Below are 27,755 nucleotides of genomic sequence, written 5' to 3'. Positions count from 1 at the left end.
ACATTCTGCGGCTGGGCTGCCGCACCCTAAATCTGTAAAAGCCCATTCCACGAGGAAAGGGGCTCTTCTTGGGCGGCTGCCCGAGGGGTCTCGGCTTTACAACTTTGCCGAGCTGTTACTTGGTCGGGTTCAAACACTTTTGCAAGAGTCTACAAGTTTGATACCCTGGCTGAGGAGGACCTAGAGTTTGCCCATTCGGTGCTGCAGAGTCATCCGCACTCTCCCGCCCGTTTGGGAGCTTTGGTATAATCCCCATGGTCCTTACGGAGTCCCAGCATCCACTTAGGACGTCAGAGAAAATAAGAATTTACTCACCGGTAAATCTATTTCTCGTAGTCCGTAGTGGATGCTGGGCGCCCATCCTAAGTGCGGATTGTCTGCAATACTTGTATATAGTTATTGTTTAACTAAAGGGTTATTGTTGAGCCATCTGTTGAGAGGCTCAGTTATATTTCATACTGTTAACTGGGTATAGTATCACGAGTTATACGGTGTGATTGGTGTGGCTGGTATGAGTCTTACCCGGGATTCAAAATCCTTCCTTATTGTGTCAGCTCTTCCGGGCACAGTATCCTAACTGAGGTCTGGAGGAGGGTCATAGAGGGAGGAGCCAGTGCACACCAGGTAGTCCTAAAGCTTTCTTTCTCTATCGTCCTAGTGGATGCTGGGGTTCCTGAAAGGACCATGGGGAATAGCGGCTCCGCAGGAGACAGGGCACAAAAAGTAAAGCTTTTCCGATCAGGTGGTGTGCACTGGCTCCTCCCCCTATGACCCTCCTCCAGACTCCAGTTAGATTTTTGTGCCCGGCCGAGAAGGGTGCAATCTAGGTGGCTCTCCTAAAGAGCTGCTTAGAGAAAGTTTAGCTAGGTTTTTTATGTTACAGTGATTCCTGCTGGCAACAGGATCACTGCAGCGAGGGACTGAGGGGAGAAGGAGTCAACTCACCTGCGTGCAGGATGGATTGGCTTCTTGGCTACTGGACATCAAGCTCCAGAGGGACGATCACAGGTACAGCCTGGATGGTCACCGGAGCCGCGCCGCCGGCCCCCTTGCAGATGCTGAAGACAGAAGAGGTCCAGAATCGGCGGCTGAAGACTCCTGCAGTCTTCTAAAGGTAGCGCACAGCACTGCAGCTGTGCGCCATTTTCCTCTCAGCACACTTCACACGGCAGTCACTGAGGGTGCAGGGCGCTGGGAGGGGGGCGCCCTGGGAGGCAAAATGAGTACCTATAAAGGCTAAAAATACCTCACATATAGCCCTAGAGGCTATATGGAGATATTTAACCCCTGCCTGATTTCTCAAAATAGCGGGAGACGAGCCCGCCGGAAAAGGGGCGGGGCCTATCTCCTCAGCACACGGCGCCATTTCCTCTCACAGCTCCGCTGGTCAGGACGGCTCCCAGGTCTCTCCCCTGCACTGCACTACAGAAACAGGGTAAAACAGAGAGGGGGGGCAAATTTATGGCGATATTTTTATATAACAAAGCAGCTATAGGGGAGCACTTATTATAAGGCTATCCCTGATATATATATAGCGCTTTTGGTGTGTGCTGGCAAACTCTCCCTCTGTCTCCCCAAAGGGCTAGTGGGTCCTGTCTTCATTAGGAGCATTCCCTGTGTGTCTGCTGTGTGTCGGTACGTGTGTGTCGACATGTATGAGGACGATATTGGTGTGGAGGCGGAGCAATTGCCAAATATGGGGATGTCACCTCCTAGGGGGTCGACACCAGAATGGATGCCTTTATTTATGGAACTACGGGATAGTGTCAACACGCTAAAGCAGTCGTTTGACGACATGAGACGGCCGGACAATCAATTAGTGCCTGTCCAGGCGACTCAAACACCGTCAGGGGCTGTGAAACGCCCTTTGCCTCAGTCGGTCGACACAGACCCAGACACAGGCGATGACTCCAGTGGTGACGGTGACGAATCAACCGTATTTTCCAGTAGGGCCACACGTTATATGATTTTGGCAATGAAGGAGGCGTTACATTTAGCTGATACTACAGGTACCACTAAACAGGGTATTATGTGGGGTATGAAAAAACTACCTATAGTTTTTCCTGAATCAGAAGAACTAAATGACGTGTGTAATGAAGCGTGGGTTGCCCCTGATAAAAAGCTGATAATTTCAAAGAAATTATTGGCATTATACCCTTTCCCGCCAGAGGTTAGGGAGCGCTGGGAAACACCTCCTAGGGTGGACAAGGCGCTAACACGCTTATCTAAACAAGTGGCGTTACCCTCTCCTGAGACGGCCGCACTTAAAGATCCATCAGATAGGAGGATGGAAAATATCCAAAAAAGTATATACACACATGCAGGTGTTATACTACGACCAGCTGTAGCAACTGCCTGGATGGGCAGTGCGGGGGTAGTTTGGTCAGAATCCCTGATTGAAAATATTGATACCCTGGACAGGGACAATATTTTACTGTCGTTAGAACAAATAAAGGATGCATTTCTTTATATGCGTGATGCACAGAGGGATATATGCACACTGGCATCACGGGTAAGTGCTATGTCCATTTCGGCCAGAAGAGCTTTATGGACGCGACAGTGGACAGGCGATGCGGATTCAAAACGGCATATGGAAGTTTTGCCGTATAAGGGGGAGGAGTTATTTGGAGTCGGTCTATCAGATTTGGTGGCCACGGCTACAGCCGGGAAATCCACCTTTCTACCTCAAGTCACTCCCCAACAGAAAAAGGCACCGACTTTTCAACCGCAGCCCTTTCGTTCCTTTAAAAATAAGAGAGCAAAGGGCTATTCATATTTGCCACGAGACAAAGGTCGAGGGAAGAGACAGCAACACGCAGCTCCTTCCCAGGATCAGAAGCCCTCCCCGGCTTCTACAAAAGCCTCAGCATGACGCTGGGGCTTCTCAAGCGGACTCGGGGACGGTGGGCGGTCGTCTCAAAAATTACAGCGCGCAGTGGGCTCACTCGCAAGTAGATCCCTGGATCCTGCAGATAATATCTCAGGGATACAGGTTGGAATTAGAGACAGATCCACCTCGCCGTTTCCTGAGGTCTGCTTTACCAACGTCCCCCTCCGAAAGGGAGACGGTGTTGGAAGCCATTCACAAGCTGTACTCTCAGCAGGTGATAGTCAAGGTACCTCTTCTGCAACAAGGAAGGGGTATTATTCCACTCTTTTTGTGGTACCGAAGCCGGATGGCTCGGTAAGGCCTATTCTAAATCTGAAGTCCTTGAACCTGTACATAAAGAAGTTCAAGTTCAAAATGGAGTCACTCAGAGCAGTGATAGCGAACCTGGAAGAGGGGGACTTTATGGTATCCTTGGACATCAAGGATGCGTATCTCCACGTTCCAATTTACCCCTCACACCAGGGGTACCTCAGGTTCGTTGTACAAAACTGTCACTATCAGTTTCAGACGCTGCCGTTCGGATTGTCCACGGCACCTCGGATCTTTACAAAGGTAATGGCCGAGATGATGATTCTTCTTCGAAGAAAAGGCGTATTAATTATCCCATACTTGGACGATCTCCTAATAAGGGCGAGGTCCAGAGAACAGCTAGAGATGGGATTAGCACTGTCTCAAGAAGTGCTAAAACAGCACGGGTGGATTCTGAATATTCCAAAATCCCAGTTAATGCCGACAACTCGTCTGCTGTTCCTAGGGATGATTCTGGACACGGTTCAGAAAAAGGTTTTTCTCCCGGAGGAAAAAGCCAAGGAGTTATCCGAGCTTGTCAGGAACCTCCTAAAACCAGGAAAGGTGTCTGTACATCAATGCACAAGAGTCCTGGGAAAAATGGTGGCTTCTTACGAAGCGATTCCATTCGGCAGATTCCACGCAAGAATTTTCCAAAGGGATCTGTTGGACAAATGGTCAGGGTCGCATCTTCAGATGCACCTACGGATAACCCTGTCTCCAAGGACAAGGGTGTCTCTTCTGTGGTGGTTGCAGAGTGCTCATCTATTGGAGGGCCGCAGATTCGGCATACAGGATTGGATCCTGGTGACCACGGACGCCAGCCTGAGAGGCTGGGGAGCAGTCACACAAGGAAGAAACTTCCAGGGAGTATGGACGAGCCTGGAAACGTCTCTTCACATAAACATTCTGGAACTAAGAGCAATATACAATGCTCTAAACCAGGCAGAACCTCTGCTTCAGGGAAAACCGGTATTGATCCAGTCGGACAACATCACGGCAGTCGCCCATGTGAACAGACAGGGCGGCACAAGAAGCAGGAGGGCAATGGCAGAAGCTGCAAGGATTCTTCGCTGGGCAGAGAATCATGTGATAGCACTGTCAGCAGTGTTCATCCCGGGAGTGGACAACTGGGAAGCAGACTTCCTCAGCAGACACGATCTTCACCCGGGAGAGTGGGGACTTCATCCAGAAGTCTTCCACATGCTGGTAACCCGTTGGGAAAGACCAATGGTGGACATGATGGCGTCTCGCCTCAACAAAAAACTGGACAGGTATTGCGCCAGGTCAAGAGATCCGCAGGCAATAGCTGTGGACGCGCTGGTAACGCCTTGGGTGTACCAGTCGGTGTATGTGTTTCCTCCTCTGCCTCTCATACCAAAAGTATTGAGAATTATACGGCAAAGAGGCGTAAGAACGATACTAGTGGTTCCGGATTGGCCAAGGAGGACTTGGTACCCGGAACTTCAAGAGATGATCACGGAAGATCCGTGGCCTCTACCTCTAAGGAGGGACTTGCTTCAGCAGGGTCCCTGTCTGTTTCAAGACTTACCGCGGCTGCGTTTGACGGCATGGCGGTTGAACGCCGGATCCTAAAGGAAAGAGGCATGCCGGAAGAAGTCATTCCTACTTTGATTAAAGCAAGGAAGGAAGTAACCGTGCAACATTATCACCGAATTTGGCGAAAATATGTTGCGTGGTGCGAAGATCGGAGTGCTCCGACGGAGGAATTTCAACTGGGTCGATTCCTACATTTCCTGCAATCAGGATTGTCAATGGGTCTCAAATTGGGATCTATTAAGGTTCAAATTTCGGCCCTGTCGATTTTCTTTCAAAAAGAATTGGCTTCAGTCCCTGAAGTCCAGACCTTTGTTAAGGGAGTGCTGCATATACAGCCTCCTGTGGTGCCTCCAGTGGCACCGTGGGATCTAAATGTGGTTTTGGACTTCCTAAAATCTCATTGGTTCGAACCACTAAAAAAGGTGGATTTGAAATATCTCACATGGAAAGTGACCATGCTTCTAGCCCTGGCTTCTGCCAGGAGAGTGTCAGAATTGGCAGCTTTATCTTACAAAAGCCCATATCTGATTTTCCATTCGGACAGGGCAGAACTGCGGACTCGTCCGCATTTTCTCCCTAAGGTGGTGTCAGCATTTCATCTGAACCAGCCTATTGTAGTGCCTGCGGCTACAAGTGACTTGGAGGACTCCAAGTTACTGGACGTTGTCAGAGCATTAAAAATATATATTGCAAGGACAGCTGGAGTCAGAAAATCTGACTCGTTGTTTATATTGTATGCACCCAACAAGATGGGTGCTCCTGCGTCTAAGCAGACGATTGCTCGTTGGATCTGTAGCACAATCCAACTTGCACATTCTGTGGCAGGCCTGCCACAGCCTAAATCTGTAAAGGCCCACTCCACAAGGAAGGTGGGCTCATCTTGGGCGGCTGCCCGAGGGGTCTCGGCATTACAACTTTGCCGAGCAGCTACGTGGTCAGGGGAGAACACGTTTGTAAAATTTTACAAATTTGATACTCTGGCTAAGGAGGACCTGGAGTTCTCTCATTCGGTGCTGCAGAGTCATCCGCACTCTCCCGCCCGTTTGGGAGCTTTGGTATAATCCCCATGGTCCTTTCAGGAACCCCCAGCATCCACTAGGACGATAGAGAAAATAAGATTTTACTTACCGATAAATCTATTTCTCGGAGTCCGTAGTGGATGCTGGGCGCCCATCCCAAGTGCGGATTATCTGCATAAGTTGTACATAGTTATTGTTAACTAATTCGGGTTATTGTTAAAGGAAGCCATCTTTCAGAGGCTCCGCTGTTATCATACTGTTAACTGGGTTTAGATCACAAGTTGTACGGTGTGATTGGTGTGGCTGGTATGAGTCTTACCCGGGATTCAAAATCCTCCCTTATTGTGTACGCTCGTCCGGGCACAGTACCTAACTGGAGTCTGGAGGAGGGTCATAGGGGGAGGAGCCAGTGCACACCACCTGATCGGAAAAGCTTTACTTTTTGTGCCCTGTCTCCTGCGGAGCCGCTATTCCCCATGGTCCTTTCAGGAACCCCAGCATCCACTACGGACTCCGAGAAATAGATTTATCGGTAAGTAAAATCTTATTTTAGTTGTGCCCAGTCTCCTGCGGAGCCGCTATTCCCCATGGTCCTTACGGAGTCCCAGCATCCACTACGGACTACGAGAAATAGATTTACCGGTGAGTAAAATCTTATTATTTCTGCTGCAGGAGCAAGTGGCAGTGCGGCTATTCTTAGATGGTGAAAGTCCAGGACAAGGAGACAAGAAAAAGGTAAAGCTCATGTTGAATGCTAGAAAAGGTGTAAGGGTATTTGCATGCATTTTAAAAGGAAAACAAAAACACATGGGGCCCAACTCTGAGTTGGCATTTTTCTGTAGTTGCACTTCCAGGTTTTAAAGAACTGAGATGCCTCTTGCAGCATCCTAGTACAGTGCATTTCCGTCTGATGCATCATTGAAACCTGCACCAGCCCATCTGTCTATGGCCTCCTATGTTAGCAGCTGGACGTCTTTGAATGCAGGAGCTTTCAGCTTTGTACTGATTAATAAATTGCATATGCTTCACACTGTGCATGTGCTAAAGTCTAATACCGATGCCGCTTGCAGAGCTTACCTTTACGCAGAGTGATTGACAGTCATACACCGTTTGTAGGCGTTAATGGGGGAATTGGTGGCAACGAATGCAGGCATGTCGCTTCTGTATTGGGGCCTATCGCTGGCTGCGCCTGCCTAATCTGTACTCAAACAGCATGGTTCCGGCATCTGTTTAGTCTTGCTGCATGGCCGTTTATTTACTCTAGCTGATGATTATCAGAGGATCTGCGTGTGAGCTGGGAATGTGTACTCGGTTGCTATGCCTTTGCGATGGCACCAGTGGGCGTCTGTGTTTTTCATGGCTGCTGTTTTTTTGGGTTGCGTGTGTGTTTGTTTTTTGCCATCATTTCGCACATCCTCAACATGTACAATCCCAGCGGTGATCACCATAGCGTCCGTCAACGCAGGCACCCCACCATTGTGGATCTGTGCAAACAAGAATTAGAGAAACCACAGCATCTTCTTGCATGTGGTATATTTTGTCCAATAGAAAACCAATAGGAAGTGGTAGTTGATTTTTCACATATTTAAATGTCTATGGGGGTAATTCAGAGTTGATAGTAGCAGCAAATTTGTTGGCAGATTTGGGTGGGTTATATTGTTTCTGTGCAGGGTTAATACTGGGTGCTTTATTTTTACACTGCAATTTAGATTTCAGTTTGAACACACCCCACCCAAATCTAACTCTCTCTACACATTTTATATCTGCCCCCCCTGCAGTGCACATGGTTTTACTCATCTGCTAACATTTGCTGCTACGATCAGGTCTGAATTAGGCCCTATATGCAGTTAATTTTGACTGGAACTGACAAACTGACTTTAGACACACAAAAAAAAATCTGACTGCAGTACATCAGTTTTAAAATCTATTTTTTAAATAGGCTGTTCGTTAATAAGGAATCTAGACCCTGAAACACTCTAATTTTAGTTTGATCTAAAATTTTATCTTTTGTAAATTTACCCCAAGATGTTAGTGTATATGTAATACGTTGCCTTATGTCTCTAAGCAGGAACTAAATGAATCATCTGATCCCTTGAAGATGTTTGACAACTCTCCAGCTAATTTACAACAGCAGCAGCAGCAAATGGTTCTTTCTGAGACCACAGTCACTCCTGCTGATGGAGCTGGGTATTCTCAGGATTTTCCTTTGCACAAGAACCAGCACCTTGCACCTTTATCACATCTAAATACTAGTGACACACCACAGCCACCTTCCAACAGTGTGTCTTTTGTGAAGACCTCTCTGCCACTCTCCTTTCTCTCCCACCCAGCTGTAAAAGCTCTGCAGTCTAACACTTTAGGTAAGCAATGTGTCCAGTGTCGTTTGGTTCTGTGTGTACCCCCTGCCATGTCACTCACAACATTCATTATTCTGAAATACAAATTTTGCAAATGTTCACTGTTCCTGCAACACCCTGAAACACGTTCATTATGTGTCTTCTTTGATCCATTGAGGGGAGGACACGGACACTGGAACCGTGGATATAGAGATTGCTGTACAACTTTGAGCCCTTTAAGAAGTTCCCACTGAAGTTCTGGTTCCTGTCACTCTATGGGGGTCATTCCGAGTTGATCGCTTGATGGCTGTTTTTAGGAGCCGTGCATACGCTATGCCGCCCCGCAATGGGAGTGTATTTTAGCTTCGCAGAAGTGCGAACGACAGGAACGCACAGCGGCTACAAAATATTTCTCTGACGTCCTAAGTGGATGCTGGGACTCCGTAAGGACCATGGGGAATAGCGGCTCCGCAGGAGACTGGGCACAACTATAAAGAAAGCTTTAGGTCTAACTGGTGTGCACTGGCTCCTCCCACTATGACCCTCCTCCAGACTTCAGTTAGAATCTTGTGCCCGGCTGAGCTGGATGCACACTAGGGGCTCTCCTGAGCTCCTAGAAAGAAAGTATATTTTAGGTTTTTTATTTTACAGTGAGATCTGCTGGCAACAGTCTCACTGCAGCGAGGGACTAAGGGGAGAAGAAGCGAACCTACCTAACTGGTGGTAGCTTGGGCTTCTTAGGCTACTGGACACCATTAGCTCCAGAGGGATCGAACACCGGACCCGACTTCGATCGTTCGGTCCCGGAGCCGCGCCGCCGGCCCCCTTACAGAGCCAGAAGCAAGAAGTGTTCCGGAAAATCGGCGGTAGAAGACTTATGTCTTCAACAAGGTAGCGCACAGCACTGCAGCTGTGCGCCATTGCTCCTCATGCACACCTCACACTCCGGTCACTGATGGGTGCAGGGCGCTGGGGGGGGGGGGGGGGGGGGGGGGGCGGCGCCCTGAGGGCAATATAATACACCTTGGCTGGCAAATCTACACCATATATAGTCAGGAAGGCTATATAGGTGTAAAAATACCCCTGCCAGAATTCCAGAAAAAGCGGGAGAAGTCCGCCGGAAAAGGGGCGGGGCCATCTCCCTCAGCACACTGGCGCCATTTTTCCCTCACAGCTCCGCTGGAAGGACGCTCCCTGGCTCTCCCCTGCAGTGTCAAGCTACATAAGGGTAAAAAAGAGAGGGGGGGCACTAAATTTAGGCGCAGTATATATATATATATATATATATATTATAAGCAGCTATAAGGGAAAAAACACATTTATAGTGGGATCCCTGTGTTATGTAGCGCTCTGTTGTGTGCTGGCATACTCTCTCTCTGTCTCCCCAAAGGGCTTTGTGGGGTCCTGTCCTCTGTCAGAGCATTCCCTGTGTGTTTGCGGTGTGTCGGTACGGCTGTGTCGACATGTTTGATGAGGAGGCTTATGTGGAGGCGGAGCAGATGCCGATAAATGTGATGTCACCCCCTGCGGGGTCGACACCTGAGTGGATGGTTCTGTGGAAGGAATTACGCGACAGCGTCGACTCCTTGCATAAAAGGTTTGACGACATACCAAATATGGGACAGCCGGCTTCTCAGCCTGTGCCTGCCCAGGCGTCTCAAAAGCCATCAGGGGCTCTAAAACGCCCGCTACCTCAGATGGCAGACACAGATGTCGACACGGATACTGAATCCAGTGTCGACGACGATGAGACTAATGTATCTTCCAATAGGGCCAAACGTTATATGATTGAGGCAATTAAAAATGTGTTGCATATTTCTGTTACCCCGGGTACCACAAAAAAGGGTATTATGTTTGGAGAGAGAAAACTACCAGTTGTTTTTCCTCTATCTGAGGAATTAAATGAAGTGTGTGAAGAAGCGAGGGCTTCCCCCGATAAGAAACTGGTAGTTTCTAAGAGGTTACTAATGGCGTACCCTTTCCCGCCAGAGGATAGGTCACGTTGGGAAACATCCCCTAGGGTGGATAAAGCGCTCACACGCTTGTCAAAGAAGGTGGCACTACCGTCTCCGGATACGGCCGCCCTGAAGGAATCTGCTGATAGAAAGCAGGAGGCTATCCTGAAGTCTATATATACACACACAGGTGTTATACTGAGACCAGCTATTGCTTCAGCATGGATGTGCAGTGCTGCAGCTGCGTGGTCAGATTCCCTGTCGGAAAATATTGATACCCTAGACAGGGACACTATATTGCTAACCGTAGAGCATATTAAAGACGCACTCTTCTACATGAGGGATGCACAGAGGGATATTTGCCGGCTGGCATCTAAAATAAGTGCAATGTCCATTTCTGCCAGGAGAGGGTTATGGACTCGGCAGTGGACAGGAGATGCAGATTCTAAAAGGCACATGGAAGTTTTGCCTTATAAGGGTGAGGAGTTGTTCGGGGATGGTCTCTCGGACCTCGTTTCCACAGCAACAGCTGGGAAGTCTACATTTTTACCCCATGTTCCCTCACAGCCAAAGAAAGCACCGTATTATCAGGTACAGTCCTTTCGGCCCAATAAGGGCAAGCGGGTTAAAGGCGCGTCCTTTCTGCCCAGAGGCAGAGGTAGAGGGAAAAAGCTGCAGCATACAGCCAGTTCCCAGGAGCAAAAGTCCTCCCCCGCTTCCTCTAAGTCCACAGCATGACGCTGGGGCTCCACAGGCGGAGCCAGGTACGGTGGGGGCCAGTCTCAAAAATTTCAGCGATCAGTGGGCTCGCTCACGGGTGGATCCCTGGATCTTTCAAGTAGTATCTCAGGGGTACAAGCTGGAATTCGAGACGTCTCCCCCCCCCCCCCCCCCCGCCGTTTCCTCAAATCTGCCTTGCCAACAACTCCCTCAGGCAGGGAGGCAGTGTTAGAGGCGATTCACAAGCTGTATTCCCAGCAGGTGATAGTAAAGGTGCCCCTACTTCAACAAGGACGGGGTTACTATTCCACAATGTTTGTGGTACCGAAACCGGACGGTTCGGTGAGACCCATTTTAAATTTGAAATCCTTTAACACGTATATAAAAAAATTCAAGTTCAAGATGGAATCGCTCAGGGCGGTTATTGCAAGCCTGGACGAGGGGGATTACATGGTATCACTGGACATCAAGGATGCTTACTTGCATGTCCCCATTTACCATCCTCACCAGGAGTACCTCAGATTTGTGGTACAGGATTGTCATTACCAATTCCAGACGTTGCCGTTCGGTCTATCCACGGCTCCGAGGGTCTTTACCAAGGTAATGGCCGAAATGATGATACTCCTTCGAAAGAAGGGAGTTTTAATTATCCCGTACTTGGACGATCTCCTGATAAAGGCGAGGTCCAGGGAGCAGTTGTTGGTCGGGGTAGCACTATCTCGGGAGGTGCTACAACAGCACGGCTGGATTCTAAATATTTCAAAGTCACAGCTGGTCCCTACGACACGTCTGCTGTTCCTGGGGATGGTTCTGGACACAGAACAGAAAAAAGTGTTTCTCCCGGAGGAGAAGGCCAAGGAGCTGTCATCTCTAGTCAGAGGCCTCCTAAAACCAAAACAGGTGTCGGTGCATCACTGCACGCGGATCCTGGGAAAGATGGTAGCTTCCTATGAAGCAATTCCATTCGACAGGTTCCATGCAAGAACCTTTCAGTGGGACCTGTTGGACAAGTGGTCCGGATCGCATCTTCAGATGCATCGGCTGATAACCCTGTCTCCAAGGACCAGGGTGTCTCTGCTGTGGTGGCTGCAGAGTGCTCATCTTCAAGAGGGCCGCAGATTCGGCATACATGACTGGGTCCTGGTGACCACGGATGCCAGCCTTCGAGGCTGGGGGGCAGTCACACAGGGAAGAAACTTCCAAGGACTATTGTCAAGTCTGGAGACTTCCCTGCACATAAATATTCTGGAGCTGAGGGCCATTTACAATGCCCTAAGTCAGGCAAAACCCCTGCTTCAAAACCAGCCGGTACTTATCCAGTCAGACAACATCACGGCGGTTGCCCATGTAAACAGACAGGGCGGCACGAGAAGCAGGACGGCGATGGCAGAAGCCACAAGGATTCTCCGATGGGCGGAAAATCACGTGTTAGCACTGTCAGCAGTGTTCATTCCGGGAGTGGACAACTGGGAAGCAGACTTCCTCAGCAGGCACGACCTCCACCCGGGAGAGTGGGGACTTCATCCAGAAGTCTTCCAACTGATTGTAAACCGTTGGGAAAGGCCACAGGTGGACATGATGGCGTCCCGCCTCAACAAAAAGCTAGAAAGATATTGCGCCAGGTCAAGAGACCCGCAGGCGATAGCTGTGGACGCTCTACTGACACCAAACTGCAACAGACGAGCGCCTAATCATCAAAAAAATGATAACCATAAATATTTCATAAAGTTGAATAACCACAATTTTCTATTCCTGATAGGCTGCGCTTGCCGGAATACTATGTGTAGTATTATGGAAATAGCATAAAGAAAAAACAGACGGCTGCGCTGAATATCAGGAGGAAGATATAATGTACAGAGAGCCAACGTAAAAAATCACAATATTTATTAATAAAACATGTGATAAATTATGTATCATATAAACCGGTTAATAATTTTAAGAACATTCACTTAACGTGAACTGATGGTCTATTGTGATAGCTCAGCTTTTATGGTGAAAAGTTCCGTGTTCCATTTGTTAAATAGTTGGTAAGTACCAGGTGTAATAATGGAATCCTAGTAGATTCAAGGTCCCACAGTTGAAATTGAAATTCAGTACCTTTCCAAATGGGCTGGTAAGAGCCGAGCGTCCTCTGCTTCAATGTCCTGCAGTGCCCATACACGCTAAGCAGCGGAAAAGGAAAAGGCCGTCTCTCTCACCACCCGGTCGTAGCGGCGTGTGTGCTGAAGCCGCGGGTGCTGTAGACGGAGAGTGCAGCGGGGACCACCAAGGTGCACCTGGAAAATTTCACCTGAGCTTGGTACGGATAGGGGCGGGTCCTGACGCGTTTCGTCACGTTCACGTGACTTTCTCGAAGGTAGATACCTGCCTCCTAGGTCATCCGGTATTTAAAGGCTGATTTGATTAGTGTGGACAGGTGGCTGTCATCAGCAAATGTTAAAAACAATGAAAAAGCATGCAACGAAGGCTCTCATGTACTGACATATAACATTAAAGAAAGTTGGCAGAAATGACTAGGTAGAAATACATTTATAATTAACCTATTGGTGTCGGAGACGGACATTGATTTAATATAATATCATACTTTATATTAAAGTATATAATAAGCCATTAAAGATAATGGTTTCAGCTCAGATGTAATAACAGATGTATTAATTCGCAACACCCTTAGTCACCTACTAGCTTCTCCTATAATAAATAGCAGACATTTATCACAAGATACACTGGATAAATTTAATTAACTATATATAGAGACTAGTGGTGCCGTCTTACGCTAAAGGAGTTTAATCAAGAGAAAAAAATATATGTATTTATATATATATCACATCTACATAAAAAATCGGACCAAAAAGGGAAGACTTTAATATATTGGTATTGACATGATTCGAACTCTAAGATTCTAATCTGTCCTCTAACTTGATGCGCCACTGAGTCTGAGGTTTGTATAGGAGACAGACTGAGAGATTGACACAATAGTTTACTTGTTTCAATATTTTCTAACAAGGGTGAGGATAATCTGACAGATGTATATCTCATAGAAGGACATATTCCAAAGTCTATAGATAGATCTTATTAGTGATTAGAAATCCTTTATATGCAACATCATTATCAATATAATAAATAAATAAATGTATCTTCTTAGTTGTGCTATATTTATAATGGATAGATGATAAAACTAAAAAGAAATATAAACATGAAAATGAAGAGTCCTACACATAAAAATGATAATATATTGCAGATGGACTTCCTTCAAAATACTCTGGATGTTTCAAAGTATCATAACCAGACAGATAATACCTAAGTGCGTATTCATGATACAGATATTTTATTTCATATGAATATGCACTATGGATGTTAAATTAATATATATGCACGAAGGTCGGGGGGGGGGGATAGTTTCAATACTAGAAGTTATTAAACAGTCTTCACAGATATCACTCAAGTGTAATATCGGAGAGTCAAAAGCACCGGGTGCCCAGTAAAGATAAGTTTTCATGAAAGATCAAATTCGATGCTTTCATTGAGCCCTTCTGGTGTAAGTGTTCTTAATTTATGTATCCAATAGTTTTCCCTAAGACATAGTTTTCTATATCTATCTCCCCCCCGTGTTGTGGGTTTAATGATCTCTATGCCCACTAATTGTATGTCATCCAGGTTTTTATGATGCTTTTCTAAAAAATGTCTAGAGACACTATGAAATATTAGGCCCTTTTGGATGTTACGTCTATGCTCAAGGAACCTCGTCCTAAGTTTACGGGTTGTTCTACCTACATACATTAAGTTGCATTTGCAAACCAATATATAAATGACAAAGGAACTATTGCAATTAATATGAGAACATATCTCAAATTCAGATGAGTCTGAAGCACCAAAGCTTTTTGTATTATTCTGAATATATGAACATGTGATACATTGTTTAGCACCACATTTGAAACACCCTACTATTTTCGGGAGCCACTGTGTATTGCCAGCTGATGTTGAACTCTCATTAGTGAGTCTTCTATCAACAAAGAGGCTAGGAGCAAGTTGTTGCTGTAGATTATTAGATTTTCTAAATATCACTGAAGGAGTATCTTTCAGTTCAGATCTAAGGATCTGATCTGTAAGAAGAATAGAGTAATTATTGCAGATGATATTTCTAATCTTAGAGGAAGCACAGTTAAACTGTGACATGAAATGTGGCTGATCTTGTGCAAATTTACATATATGAGTTTTTGTTTTCAGAAGATCCCTTCTATCTAAAGCATCCGTTCTCTCCCGTGCTGTTTCAATCAATCTTGCTGGATAGCCACGATTGCAGAAGGATTTAGATAATTCATCTGCTTGTAATTGATAATCCACTCTATTGCTGCAGTTACGCTTAATGCGTCTAAATTGTCCAAAAGGGACACTGTTCAACCATGACTTGTGGTGTGAACTTCTATAGTGGATAAAGTTTAGAGTGTCAACCTCTTTGCGAAACGTTTTTGTGGATATATTGCCCTCAATTATATCAAGTGAGATATCCAGAAAGGTGATAGATGATTGGTGCGCAGTACCAGTGAAAAATAAATTATAACTGTTATTATTTAAAGAGGTGATCAAATCTGAGGATAAGGATATATCACCATCAAAGATAAAAAACATGTCGTCTATATAACGGCCATAGTAGACGAGGTCCGCGCCAAAGCTCCGCCCCCACACATGCTCCTCCTCAAAGGCACCCATGTATAGGTTAGCGAAGCTCGGCGCGAACCTCGTCCCCATGGCCGTCCCAAGTATCTGTAAATAATATTCTTTATTAAATACAAAAAAATTATGAGAAACTATAAAATTTATTGAATCCAGTATGAATTTTTGTAACTCTGAATCGATCATACTTGTTTTAGAGAGAGATTCTGCTATCGTAGAGAGACCTCTCTTATGCGGAATATTAGAATATAGTGCCTGCACATCGCAGGTCATAAAAAAATATGAACTTTTCCAATTAATGTTTGAAATATCATTTAGAAAACATGTAGTATCCTTGATGTGAGAACGTAAAGAAGAGGCAAGTGGTTGTAAAAAATGATCAACAAAGTGTGATAAATTAGAGGTGAGGGACCCTACACCAGAGATAATTGGTCGACCTGGGGGTGCAGTGAGGGATTTGTGAATTTGGGGTAAATGATAATAAGTAGGAGTGACAGGGTGTGTGGGAATGAGATATCTAAATTCTTCCTTAGTTATGATGCCTTTATCTAAGGCATCTTTAACTATAATAGATAGTGATCTGTGAAAATCAAGTGCAGGATTGGTTGGTAATTTGACATATGTGTTCCTGTCATTAAGTTGCCTAAGAGCCTCTGTTAAGTAATCCTCAGTGTTTTGAATGACAATACCTCCTCCCTTGTCTGCCGACTTGATGACAAGGGAGGGGTCACTGGCAAGTTTTTGTAAAGCCAATCTCTCCTGGACTGTTAAATTATGTCTATATTTAAATCTTTTTGATTCTTTCTTACATAGACTATTGAAATCATCCAGTGTTTTCTTATAAAATATATCAATAGCAGGGCTCCTGTGGTGTAACGGATAGAATTGCGATTTATTTCTAAATTTGAGATTACGTTCATTGGTACGACTTTGATTATAGATCTGTACCCCAGAGTCTAAAGTATTGTTTTCAAGGAGTAAGGATTCCAGCATATCTACGCCTACTCTATCTTGATCATCTAATAGGATCGGTGTACCATCAAGTTTACGTTTAGTCAAATTCTTAGTTGCAAAGTACCTTTTGCGTGCTAAAGTACGTGTATAGGTATTGAGTTCCACAAATAAATATAATTTGTCCTCCACCCATATTTCTCCAGCAGAGTCCACACTTCTGGCTAAGGGCCTTAAATTTGCCCCTTCCAAACCCCCAACATTTTTTAATTTATTTGTGGAACTCAACACTAGTCTCTATATATAGTTAATTAAATTTATCCAGTGTATCTTGTGATAAATGTCTGCTATTTATTATAGGAGAGGCTAGTAGGTGACTAAGGGTGTTGCGAATTAATACATCTGTTATTACATCTGAGCTGAAACCATTATCTTTAATGGCTTATTATATACTTTATATTAAAGTATGATATTATATTAAATCAATGTCCGTCTCCGACACCAATAGGTTAATTATAAATGTATTTCTACCTAGTCATTTCTGCCAACTTTCTTTAATGTTATATGTCAGTACATGAGAGCCTTCGTTGCATGCTTTTTCATTGTTTTTAACATTTGCTGATGACAGACACCTGTCCACACTAATCAAATCAGCCTTTAAATACCGGATGACCTAGGAGGCAGGTATCTACCTTCGAGAAAGTCACGTGAACGTGACGAAACGCGTCAGGACCCGCCCCTATCCGTACCAAGCTCAGGTGAAATTTTCCAGGTGCACCTTGGTGGTCCCCGCTGCACTCTCCGTCTACAGCACCCGCGGCTTCAGCACACACGCCGCTACGACCGGGTGGTGAGAGAGACTGTCTTTTCCTTTTCCGCTGCTTAGCGTGTATGGGCACTGCAGGACATTGAAGCCGAGGACGCTCGGCTCTTACCAGCCCATTTGGAAAGGTACTGAATTTCAATTTCAACTGTGGGACCTTGAATCTACTAGGATTCCATTATTACACCTGGTACTTACCAACTATTTAACAAGTGGAACACGGAACTTTTCACCATAAAAGCTGAGCTATCACAATAGACCATCAGTTCACGTTAAGTGAATGTTCTTAAAATTATTAACCGGTTTATATGATACATAATTTATCACATGTTTTATTAATAAATATTGTGATTTTTTACGTTGGCTCTCTGTACATTATATCTTCCTCCTGATATTCAGCGCAGCCGTCTGTTTTTTCTTTATGCTCTAGTGACACCGTGGGTGTACCGGTCGGTTTATGTGTTCCCTCCTCTTCCTCTCATACCTAAGGTACCGAGGATAATAAGGAGAAGAGGAGTAAGAACTATACTCATTGTTCCGGATTGGCCAAGAAGAGCTTGGTACCCGGAACTTCAAGAAATGATGTCAGAGGACCCATGGCCTCTGCCGCTCAGACAGGACCTGCTGCAGCAGGGGCCCTGTCTGTTCCAAGACTTACCGCGGCTGTGTTTGACGGCATGGCGGTTGAACACCGGATCCTGAAGGAAAAGGGCATTCCGGAGGAAGTCATTCCTACGCTGATTAAAGCTAAGAAAGAAGTAATCGCAAACCATTATCACCGCATATGGCGAAAATATGTTGCGTGGTGTGAGGCCAGGAAGGCCCCAACGGAGGAATTTCAGCTGGGCCGTTTCCTGCACTTCCTACAGTCAGGGGTGACTATGGGCCTAAAATTGGGTTCCATTAAGGTCCAGATTTCGGCTCTATCTATTTTCTTCTAGAGAGAACTGGCTTCACTACCTGAAGTTCAGACTTTTGTTAAGGGAGTGCTGCATATTCAGCCCCCTTTTTTGTGCCTCCAGTGGCACCTTGGGATCTCAACGTGGTGTTGGATTTCCTAAAGTCACATTGGTTTGAGCCACTTAAAACCGTGGAATTGAAATATCTCACGTGGAAAGTGGTCATGTTGTTGGCCTTGGCTTCGTGTATCAGAATTGGCGGCTTTGTCATGTAAAAGCCCTTATCTGATTTTCCATATGGATAGGGCAGAATTGAGGACTGGTCCCCAGTTTCTTCCTAAAGTGGTATCAGCTTTTCATCTGAATCAACCTATCGTGGTGCCTGCGGCTACTACAGACTTGGAGGCTTCCAAGTTGTTGGACGTAGTCAGGGCCCTGAAAATCTATGTTTCCAGGACAGCTGGAGTCAGAAAGACTGACTCGCTATTTATCCTGTATGCGCCCAACAAGTTGGGTGCACCTGCTTCAAAGCAGACTATTGCTCGCTGGATCTGTAGTACGATTCAGCTTGCACATTCTGTGGCTGGACTGCCGCATCCTAAATCAGTGAAAGCCCATTCCACGAGGAAGGTGGGCTTTTCTTGGGCGGCTGCCCGAGGGGTCTCGGCTTTACAACTTTGCCGAGCAGCTACTTGGCCGGGGTCAAACACATTTGCTAAATTCTACAAGTTTGACACCCTGGCTGAGGAGGACCTAGAGTTTGCCCATTCGGTGCTGCAGAGTCATCCGCACTCTCCCGCCCGTTTTGGGAGCTTTGGTATAATCCCCATGGTCCTTACGGAGTCCCAGCATCCACTTAGGACGTCAGAGAAAATAAGAATTTACTCACCGGTAATTCTATTTCTCGTAGTCTGTAGTGGATGATGGGCGCCCATCCCAAGTGCGGATTGTCTGCAATACTTGTATATAGTTATTGTTTAACTAAAGGGTTATTGTTGAGCCATCTGTTGAGAGGCTCAGTTGTTGTCATACTGTTAACTGGGTATTGTATCACGAGTTATACGGTGTGATTGGTGTGGCTGGTATGAGTCTTACCTGGGATTCTAAATCCTTCCTTATTGTGTCAGCTCTTCCGGGCACAGTATCCTAACTGAAGTCTGGAGGAGGGTCATAGTGGGAGGAGCCAGTGCACACCAGTTAGACCTAAAGCTTTCTTTATAGTTGTGCCCAGTCTCCTGCGGAGCCGCTATTCCCCATGGTCCTTACGGAGTCCCAGCATCTACTACGGACTACGAGAAATAGAATTACCGGTGAGTAAATTCTTATTTTTTGTGCAGTTTCAGAGTAGCTTCAGACCTGCTCAGCGCTTGCGATGACTTCAGACTGTTCAGTTCCTGGTTTGACGTTACGAACACGCCCTGCGTTCGCCAAGCCACGCCTGCGTTTTTTCTGGCACGCCTGCGTTTTTCCGACCACTCCCTGAAAACGGTCAGTTGCCACCCAGAAACGCCCACTTCATGTCAATCACTTTGCAACCAGCAGTGTGACTGAAAAGCTTCGCTAGACCTTGTGTGAAACTACATCGGCCGTTGTGAAAGTACGTCGCGCGTGCGCATTGGCCGCATACGCATGCGCAGAAGTGCCTTTTTTTGCATCATCACTGCACAGCAAACATTTTCTGCTAGCGATCAACTCTGAATGACCCCCTATATCCCCAAGTCTGGAGTCAGACACCAAGGGATGCACATGTTATGAGGCCCTGCCCTAGCGCGTTTCATCAGTGACTATACACAATCGTTATCCACAGGAGCATTTCTCTGACGTCCTAGTGGATGCTGGGAACTCCGTAAGGACCATAGGGAATAGACGGGCTCCGCAGGAGACTGGGCACTCTATAAGAAAGATTTGGTACTATCTGGTGTGCACTGGCTCCTCCCTCTATGCCCCTCCTCCAGACCTCAGTTAGATTTCTGTGCCCGGCCCGAGCTGGTTGCACACTAGGAGCTCTCCTGAGCTTCTAGAAAAAGTTTAAATTAGGTTTTTTATTTTACAGTGAGACCTGCTGGCAACAGGCTCACTGCATCGAGGGACTAAGGGGAGAAGAAGCGAACCTACCTGCTTGCAGCTAGCTTGGGCTTCTTAGGCTACTGGACACCATTAGCTCCAGAGGGATCGACCGCAGGACCCGTCCTTGGTGTTCGTTCCCGGAGCCGCGCCGCCGTCCCCCTTACAGAGCCAGAAGCATGAACATGGTCCGGAAAATCGGCGGCAGAAGACTTCAGTCTTCACCAAGGTAGCGCACAGCACTGCAGCTGTGCGCCATTGCTCCTCATACACACTTCACACTCCGGTCACTGAGGGTGCAGGGCGCTGGGGGGGGGGGCGCCCTGAGCAGCAATAAAAACACCTTGGCTGGCAAAATAACCACAATATATAGCCCCAGAGGCTATATATGTGGTAATTACCCCTGCCAGAATACAGAAAAAAGCAGGAGAAAAGTCAGCCGAAAAAGGGGCGGAGCCATCTCTCTCAGCACACTGGCGCCATTTTTCCCTCACAGTTCCGCTGGAAGGAAGCTCCCTGACTCTCCCCTGCAGTCTACTCTACAGAAAGGGTAAAAAAAGAGAGGGGGGCACTAAATTTAGGCGCAGTTTAATACAATAAGCAGCTATAAAGGGTCATAATTCAGTTAGTCCCTGCATTATTATAGCGCTCTGGTGTGTGCTGGCATACTCTCTCTCTGTCTCCCCAAAGGGCTTTTGTGGGGTCCTGTCTCCTTTAAGAGCATTCCCTGTGTGTGTGCGGTGTGTCGGTATGGCTGTGTCGTCATGTTTGATGAGGAGACTTATGTGGAGGCGGAGCAGATGCCTATAAATGTGTTGTCACCCCCTGCGGGGCAGACACCTGAGTGGATGGACTTATGGAAGGAATTACGTGCAAGTGTCGACTCCTTACATAAAAAATTTGACGACATGCAAAATGCGGGACAGCCGGCTTCTCAGCTTGTGCCTGCCCAGACGATTCAAAGGCCGTCAGGGGCCCTGAAACGACCACTACCTCAGATGGCAGACACAGATGTCGACACGGATACTGATGCAAGTGTCGACGACGATGAGTCAAATTTAATGTCCACTAGGGCCATTTGTGGCATGATTGAGGCAATGAAAGAGGTATTACACCTTTCTGATATAAACCCAGGTACCTCAAAAAAGGGTATTATGTTTGGGGAGAAAAAACTACGAATAGTTTTTCCGCCATCTGAGGAATTGAATGATGTGTGTGAAGAAGCGTGGGCTTTCCCCGATAAAAAATTGGTGATTTCAAAAAAATTACTAGTGGCGTTCCCTTTCTCGCCAGAGGATAGGTCAGGTTGGGAAACTCCCCCTAGGGTGGATAAAGCGCTCACACGTTTGTCTAAAAAGGTGGCACTACCGTCTCCGGATACGGCCGCCCTAAAGGAACCTGCTGATAGAAAGCAGGAGGCTATCCTAAAGTCTATATATACACACACTGGTGTTATACTGAGACCAGCTATTGCTTCAGCCTGGATGTGCAGTGCTGCTGCTGCTTGGTCAGATTCCCTGTTGGAAAATATTGACACCCTAGACAGGGACACTATATTGCTAACCATAGAGCATATAAAAGACTCAGTCTTATACATGAGAGATGCACAGAGGGAGATCTGCCGGCTGGCATCTAGAATAAGTGCATTGTCCATTTCTGCTAGGAGAGGCTTATGGACTCGGCAGTGGACAGGAGATGCAGATTCTAAAAGGCACATGGAAGTTTTGCCTTATAAGGGTGAGGAGTTATTCGGGGACGGTCTCTCAGACCTTGTTTCCACAGCAACAGCTGGGAAGTCTGCATTTTTGCCCCATGTCCCCTTACAGCCTAAGAAAGCACCGTATTACCAAGTACAGTCCTTTCGACCCCAGAAAAACAGGCGGGGAAAAGGCGGGTCCTTTCTGTCTAGAGGCAGAGGAAGGGGGAAAAAGCTGCAACACACAGCAGGTTCCCAGGACCAAAAGTCCTCCCCCGCGTCTTCCAAATCCGCCGCATGACGGTGGGGCTCCACAGGCGGAGCCAGGTACGGTGGGGGGCCGCCTCAAGAATTTCAGCGATCAGTGGGCTCGCTCACGGGTGGATCCCTGGATCCTTCAAGTAGTATCTCAGGGGTACAAGCTGGAATTCGAGGCGCCTCTCCCCCGCCGGTTCCTCAAATCGGCCTTACCGACAACTCCCTCTGGCAGGGAGGCTGTGCTAGAGGCCATTCACAAGCTGTATTCCCAGCAGGTGATAGTCAAGGTACCCCTACTTCAACAAGGCCGGGGCTACTATTCCACACTGTTTGTGGTACCGAAACCGGACGGTTCGGTGAGACCCATTTTAAATTTGAAATCCTTGAACACTTACATAACAAATTTCAAGTTCAAGATGGAATCGCTCAGGGCGGTTATTGCAAGCCTGGACGAGGGGGATTACATGGTATCCCTGGACATCAAGGATGCTTACCTGCATGTCCCCATTTACCTTCCTCACCAGGAGTACCTCAGATTTGTGGTACAGGATTGCCATTACCAATTCCAGACACTACCGTTTGGACTGTCCACGGCACCGAGGGTGTTTACCAAAGTAATGGCAGAAATGATGATACTCCTTCGAAAAAAGGGAGTTTTAATTATCCCGTACTTGGACGATCTCCTTATAAAGGCGAGGTCCAGGGAGCAGTTACTGGCCCGAGTAGCACTATCTCGGGAAGTGCTACAACTGCATGGCTGGATTCTAAACATTCCAAAGTCACAACTGGTTCCTTCCACTCGCTTACTGTTCCTGGGGATGATTTTGGACACAGAACTGAAAAAAGTGTTTCTCCCGCAGGAGAAAGCCGAGGAGCTGTCATCTCTAGTCAGAGACCTCCTAAAACCGAAACGGGTATCGGTGCATCACTGCACACGAGTCCTGGGAAAAATGGTGGCTTCATACGAAGCAATTCCATTCGGCAGGTTCCATGCAAGGACCTTCCAGTGGGACCTCTTGGACAAGTGGTCGGGATCGCATCTTCAGATGCATCAACTGATAACCCTGTCTCCAAGGACCAGGGTGTCTCTACTGTGGTGGCTGCAGAGTGCTCATCTTCTAGAGGGCCGCAGTTTTGGCATACAGGACTGGGTCCTGGTGACCACGGATGCCAGCCTTCGAGGCTGGGGAGCAGTCACACAGGGAAGAAACTTCCAAGGACTATGGTCAAGTCAGGAGACTTCCCTGCACATAAATATTCTGGAACTAAGGGCCATTTACAATGCCCTAAGTCAGGCAAAACCCCTGCTTCTAAACCAGCCGGTACTGATCCAGTCAGACAACATCACGGCAGTCGCCCATGTGAACCGACAGGGCGGCACAAGAAGCAGGATGGCGATGGCAGAAGCCACAAGGATTCTCCGATGGGCGGAAAATCACGTACTAGCACTGTCAGCAGTGTTCATTCCGGGAGTGGACAACTGGGAAGCAGACTTCCTCAGCAGACACGACCTACACCCGGGAGAGTGGGGACTTCATCCAGAAGTCTTCCTACTGTTGGTAAACCGTTGGGAAAGGCCACAGGTGGACATGATGGCGTCCCGCCTCAACAAAAAGCTAAAGAGATATTGCCCCAGGTCAAGGGACCCTCAGGCGATAGCTGTGGACGCTCTAGTGACACCGTGGGTGTACCAGTCTGTTTATGTGTTCCCTCCTCTGCCTCTCATACCAAAGGTACTGAGAATAATAAGAAGGCGAGGAGTAAGACCGATACTCGTGGTTCCGGATTGGCCAAGAAGGGCTTGGTACCCAGAACTTCAAGAAATGATATCAGAGGACCCATGGCCTCTACCGCTCAGACAGGATCTGCTACAGCAGGGGCCCTGTCTGTTCCAAGACTTACCGCGGCTGCGTTTGACGGCATGGCGGTTGAATTCCGGATCCTAAAGGAAAAGGGCATTCCGGAGGAAGTCATTCCTACGCTGATAAAAGCCAGGAAAGAAGTAACCGCAAACCATTATCACCGTATTTGGCGAAAATATGTTGCGTGGTGTGAGGCCAGGAAGGCCCCAACAGAGGAATTTCAGCTGGGTCGGTTTCTGCACTTCCTACAGTCGGGAGTGACTATGGGCCTAAAATTGGGTTCCATTAAGGTCCAGATTTCGGCCCGGTCGATTTTCTTCCAGAAAGAACTGGCTTCACTGCTTGAAGTTCAGACTTTTGTAAAGGGAGTGCTTCATATTCAGCCCCCTTTTGTGCCTCCCGTGGCACCTTGGGATCTCAATGTGGTGTTGAGTTTCCTAAAATCACATTGGTTTGAGCCACTTAAAACTGTGGATTTGAAATATCTCACGTGGAAAGTGGTCATGTTATTGGCCTTGGCTTCGGCCAGGCGTGTGTCAGAATTGGCGGCTTTGTCTTGTAAAAGCCCTTATCTGATTTTCCATATGGATAGGGCAGAATTGAGGACTCGTCCCCAGTTTCTCCCTAAGGTGGTATCTGCTTTTCACTTGAACCAACCTATTGTGGTGCCTGCGGCTACTAGGGACTTGGAGGATTCCAAGTTACTGGATGTAGTCAGGGCCTTGAAACTTTGTTTCCAGGACGGCTGGAGTCAGGAAGACTGACTCGCTTTTTGTCATGTATGCACCCAACAAGATAGGTGCTCCTGCTTCTAAGCAGACTATTGCTCGCTGGATTTGTAGCACAATTCAGCTGGCGCATTCTGCGGCTGGATTGCCGCATCCTAAGTCAGTGAAAGCCCATTCCACGAGGAAAGTGGGCTCATCTTGGGCGGCTGCCCGAGGGGTCTCGGCTTTACAACTTTGCCGAGCTGCAACTTGGTCAGGGGCAAACACGTTTGCTAAATTCTACAAATTTGACACCCTGGCTGAGGAGGACCTTGAGTTCTCTCATTCGGTGCTGCAGAGTCATCCGCACTCTCCCGCCCGTTTAGGAGCTTTGGTATAATCCCCATGGTCCTTACGGAGTTCCCAGCATCCAGTAGGACGTCAGAGAAAATAAGATTTTACTCACCGGTAAATCTATTTCTCGTAGTCCGTAGTGGATGCTGGGCGCCCATCCCAAGTGCGGATTGTCTGCAATACTTGTATATAGTTATTGCCTAACTAAAGGGTTATTGTTGAGCCATCTGTTGAGAGGCTCTGTTATATTTCATACTGTTAACTGGGTATAGTATCACGAGTTATACGGTGTGATTGGTGTGGCTGGTATGAGTCTTACTCTGGATTCAAAATCCTTCCTTATTGTGTCGGCTCTTCCGGGTACAGTATCCTAACTGAGGTCTGGAGGAGGGGCATAGAGGGAGGAGCCAGTGCACACCAGATAGTACCAAATCTTTCTTAGAGTGCCCAGTCTCCTGCGGAGCCCGTCTATTCCCCATGGTCCTTACGGAATTCCCAGCATCCACTACGGACTAGGAGAAATAGATTTACCGGTGAGTAAAATCTTATTTTCCACACATTTGTAAATTTAAACTGCTATTAAAGACAGTTTTACACTTCATGGCTTTTAAGCCAAACTACTCATTATAACTCATGTATACTTCCGTGTCAATACTCCCTGTGTGCAAGCTGTTTTCAAAAGCGACCTTCACACAATTCCACATGAAAAACCTAACCTTCCCATGCTGCAGCAAAAAGTTCTAATCTGTATAGTTAAATGTTACCTGTTTACGACTAAGAAGAACAGCTAAGATGATGTTGCCAAATGTGGTATACAAAATGTCAAAACATCTAGACAGCAATTCAATGCCGTAGTGCTGATTGTCCGCTTTTAAACTTTGTGGGCGAGATTCAGTTGTTGCATGCGCTGGCAGTCACTAGATGGCGCTACAGTGGAGCAATTCAATTGTTGCTACGTTCGGGCACAATGGCTGCCGACACCTGCATTTGAGCTTTCAATCACCCCCCCCCCCCCCCCCCATGGGTGTCGATCTGATATCCATGAAAAGTGACCCGTGTGGCTGCCCAAATTGCAATTTTTTAAATTGCGCCCAACTTTGTTGTATAAAGTGAATTGCGTCCTGCGGCCTCCCGTCACTTTGAACAGGAGGTCGGGCACTCAAAATTGAATACCACCCTGTGAGTGGGGATGACAATGTAGGTAATACGGTTTGATTTGGGGGGGTAAAAAAAACTACCATAAAGTGTGGAATGTAGAATTCATGGAGAGGAATGTAATAGGGGGTGAGAATCATAGAGTGAGAGATTTTGTGAGTTCTGTGAGGGTGTTTTTTTTTTTTTTTTTTTTTAAAGTGGTAATCATTTACATGGCAAAAGCAACCTAGTTTTCTAGTTTTGCTATGTAAGTGATTGCCACTTTAAAAAAACAGGAGAACTCTCACCAAATCTCCCTTTTTGTGATTGACACCCTATTACAGTTTTTCCTCCTTTTTTATTTTAACTAGGTTAGATAGATATTAGGGAGTATATTTACTAAAGTGTAGGTTTTGTTTTTAGAAGTGGAGATGTTCTAGAAGGTGCTAGATAAATAAGAATCTTATTGGTTGCTATGGGCAACAACCGTAGGTGGTTGATGTACTATCACAGCACATATCCTTCTGCTAGAGCTCTTCCTGCTTTGCCTCTTTACTAAGGCGAAGCAGGAAGGTACATCTCGTTTGCTGAAGCGGGGCAGAGAAAACTCTCCCCTCCAGAGCACACAGTGCATCAACCTAATGCTGATGTGCTGTGTCTCCCCCTGGCCGGATCCAGGGCGCATGTGCGAGATTTTGCTACTCGTGCAAGAGCTCACAATGTTGCCTGGAGATGGAAGCCGCAATAGCCGGGGACAGCTTTGTCCCTGGCTGTGGAGTATGGGCAGCAACACCTGCAGTTGTCGAAATCAATAGTTGCAGGTGTCTGATCGGTCCGTGCATACATTGCCCTGCATATCTGCAAGCTATCTGCCCTGTCAGTGAGCACACACCGCTGGCTCGGTGCACAATAACGTGTGCTGATACCAATTCTCCCCCATATTGGAGTATCATACATGTGCCACTAGGTTTCTAACCTTTCTCTAACGTCCTAAGTGGATGCTGGGACTCCGTAAGGACCATGGGGATTAGCGGCTCCGCAGGAGACTGGGAACAACTAAAAGAAAGCTTTAGACTACTGGTGTGCACTGGCTCCTCCCACTATGACCCTCCTCCAGACTTCAGTTAGATTCTTGTGCCCGGCTGAGCTGAATGCACACTAGGGGCTCTCCTGAGCTCCTAGAAAGAAAGTATATTTAGGTTTTTTATTTTACAGTGAGATCTGCTGGCAACAGACTCACTGCAGCGAGGGACTAAGGGGAGAAGAAGCGAACCTACCTAACTGGTGGTAGCTTGGGCTTCTTAGGCTACTGGACACCATTAGCTCCAGAGGGATCGACCGCAGGACCCGACCTTGGTGTTCGTTCCCGGAGCCGCGCCGCTTGCCCCCTTACAGAGCCAGAAGCAAGAAGTGTTCCGGAAAATCGGCGGCAGAAGACTTCAGTCTTCAACAAGGTAGCGCACAGCACTGCAGCTGTGCGCCTTTGCTCCTCATGCACACCTCACACTCAGGTCACTGATGGGTGCAGGGCGCTGGGGGGGGCGCCCTGAGGGCAATATAAGACACCA

At 47.0% G+C, this 27,755-nt stretch overlaps 1 protein-coding gene across 3 annotated transcripts in view; it reads left to right on the top strand.

The window, feature by feature from the left end:
• The window catches only part of TROAP (trophinin associated protein), a 241,192-nt gene that overhangs the window by 199,865 nt on the left and 13,572 nt on the right, over positions 1-27,755 (top strand). For 2 of the 3 annotated variants that reach the window (XM_063952683.1, XM_063952681.1), the window contains exons 14-15: positions 6,430-6,492; positions 7,823-8,117. In XM_063952683.1, coding sequence (XP_063808753.1) covers positions 6,430-6,492; positions 7,823-8,117 — 358 coding nt within the window. The remainder of the gene's footprint in view (positions 1-6,429; positions 6,493-7,822; positions 8,118-27,755) is intronic. The other variant, XM_063952682.1, reaches the window with a different exon arrangement.

The sequence above is a fragment of the Pseudophryne corroboree genome, chromosome 2 (assembly GCF_028390025.1).
Source record: "Pseudophryne corroboree isolate aPseCor3 chromosome 2, aPseCor3.hap2, whole genome shotgun sequence".
NCBI lineage: Eukaryota > Metazoa > Chordata > Amphibia > Anura > Myobatrachidae > Pseudophryne > Pseudophryne corroboree.
The sequence above is the reverse complement of the archived record's forward strand: the minus strand, read 5'-3'. Positions and strand labels throughout refer to the sequence as shown.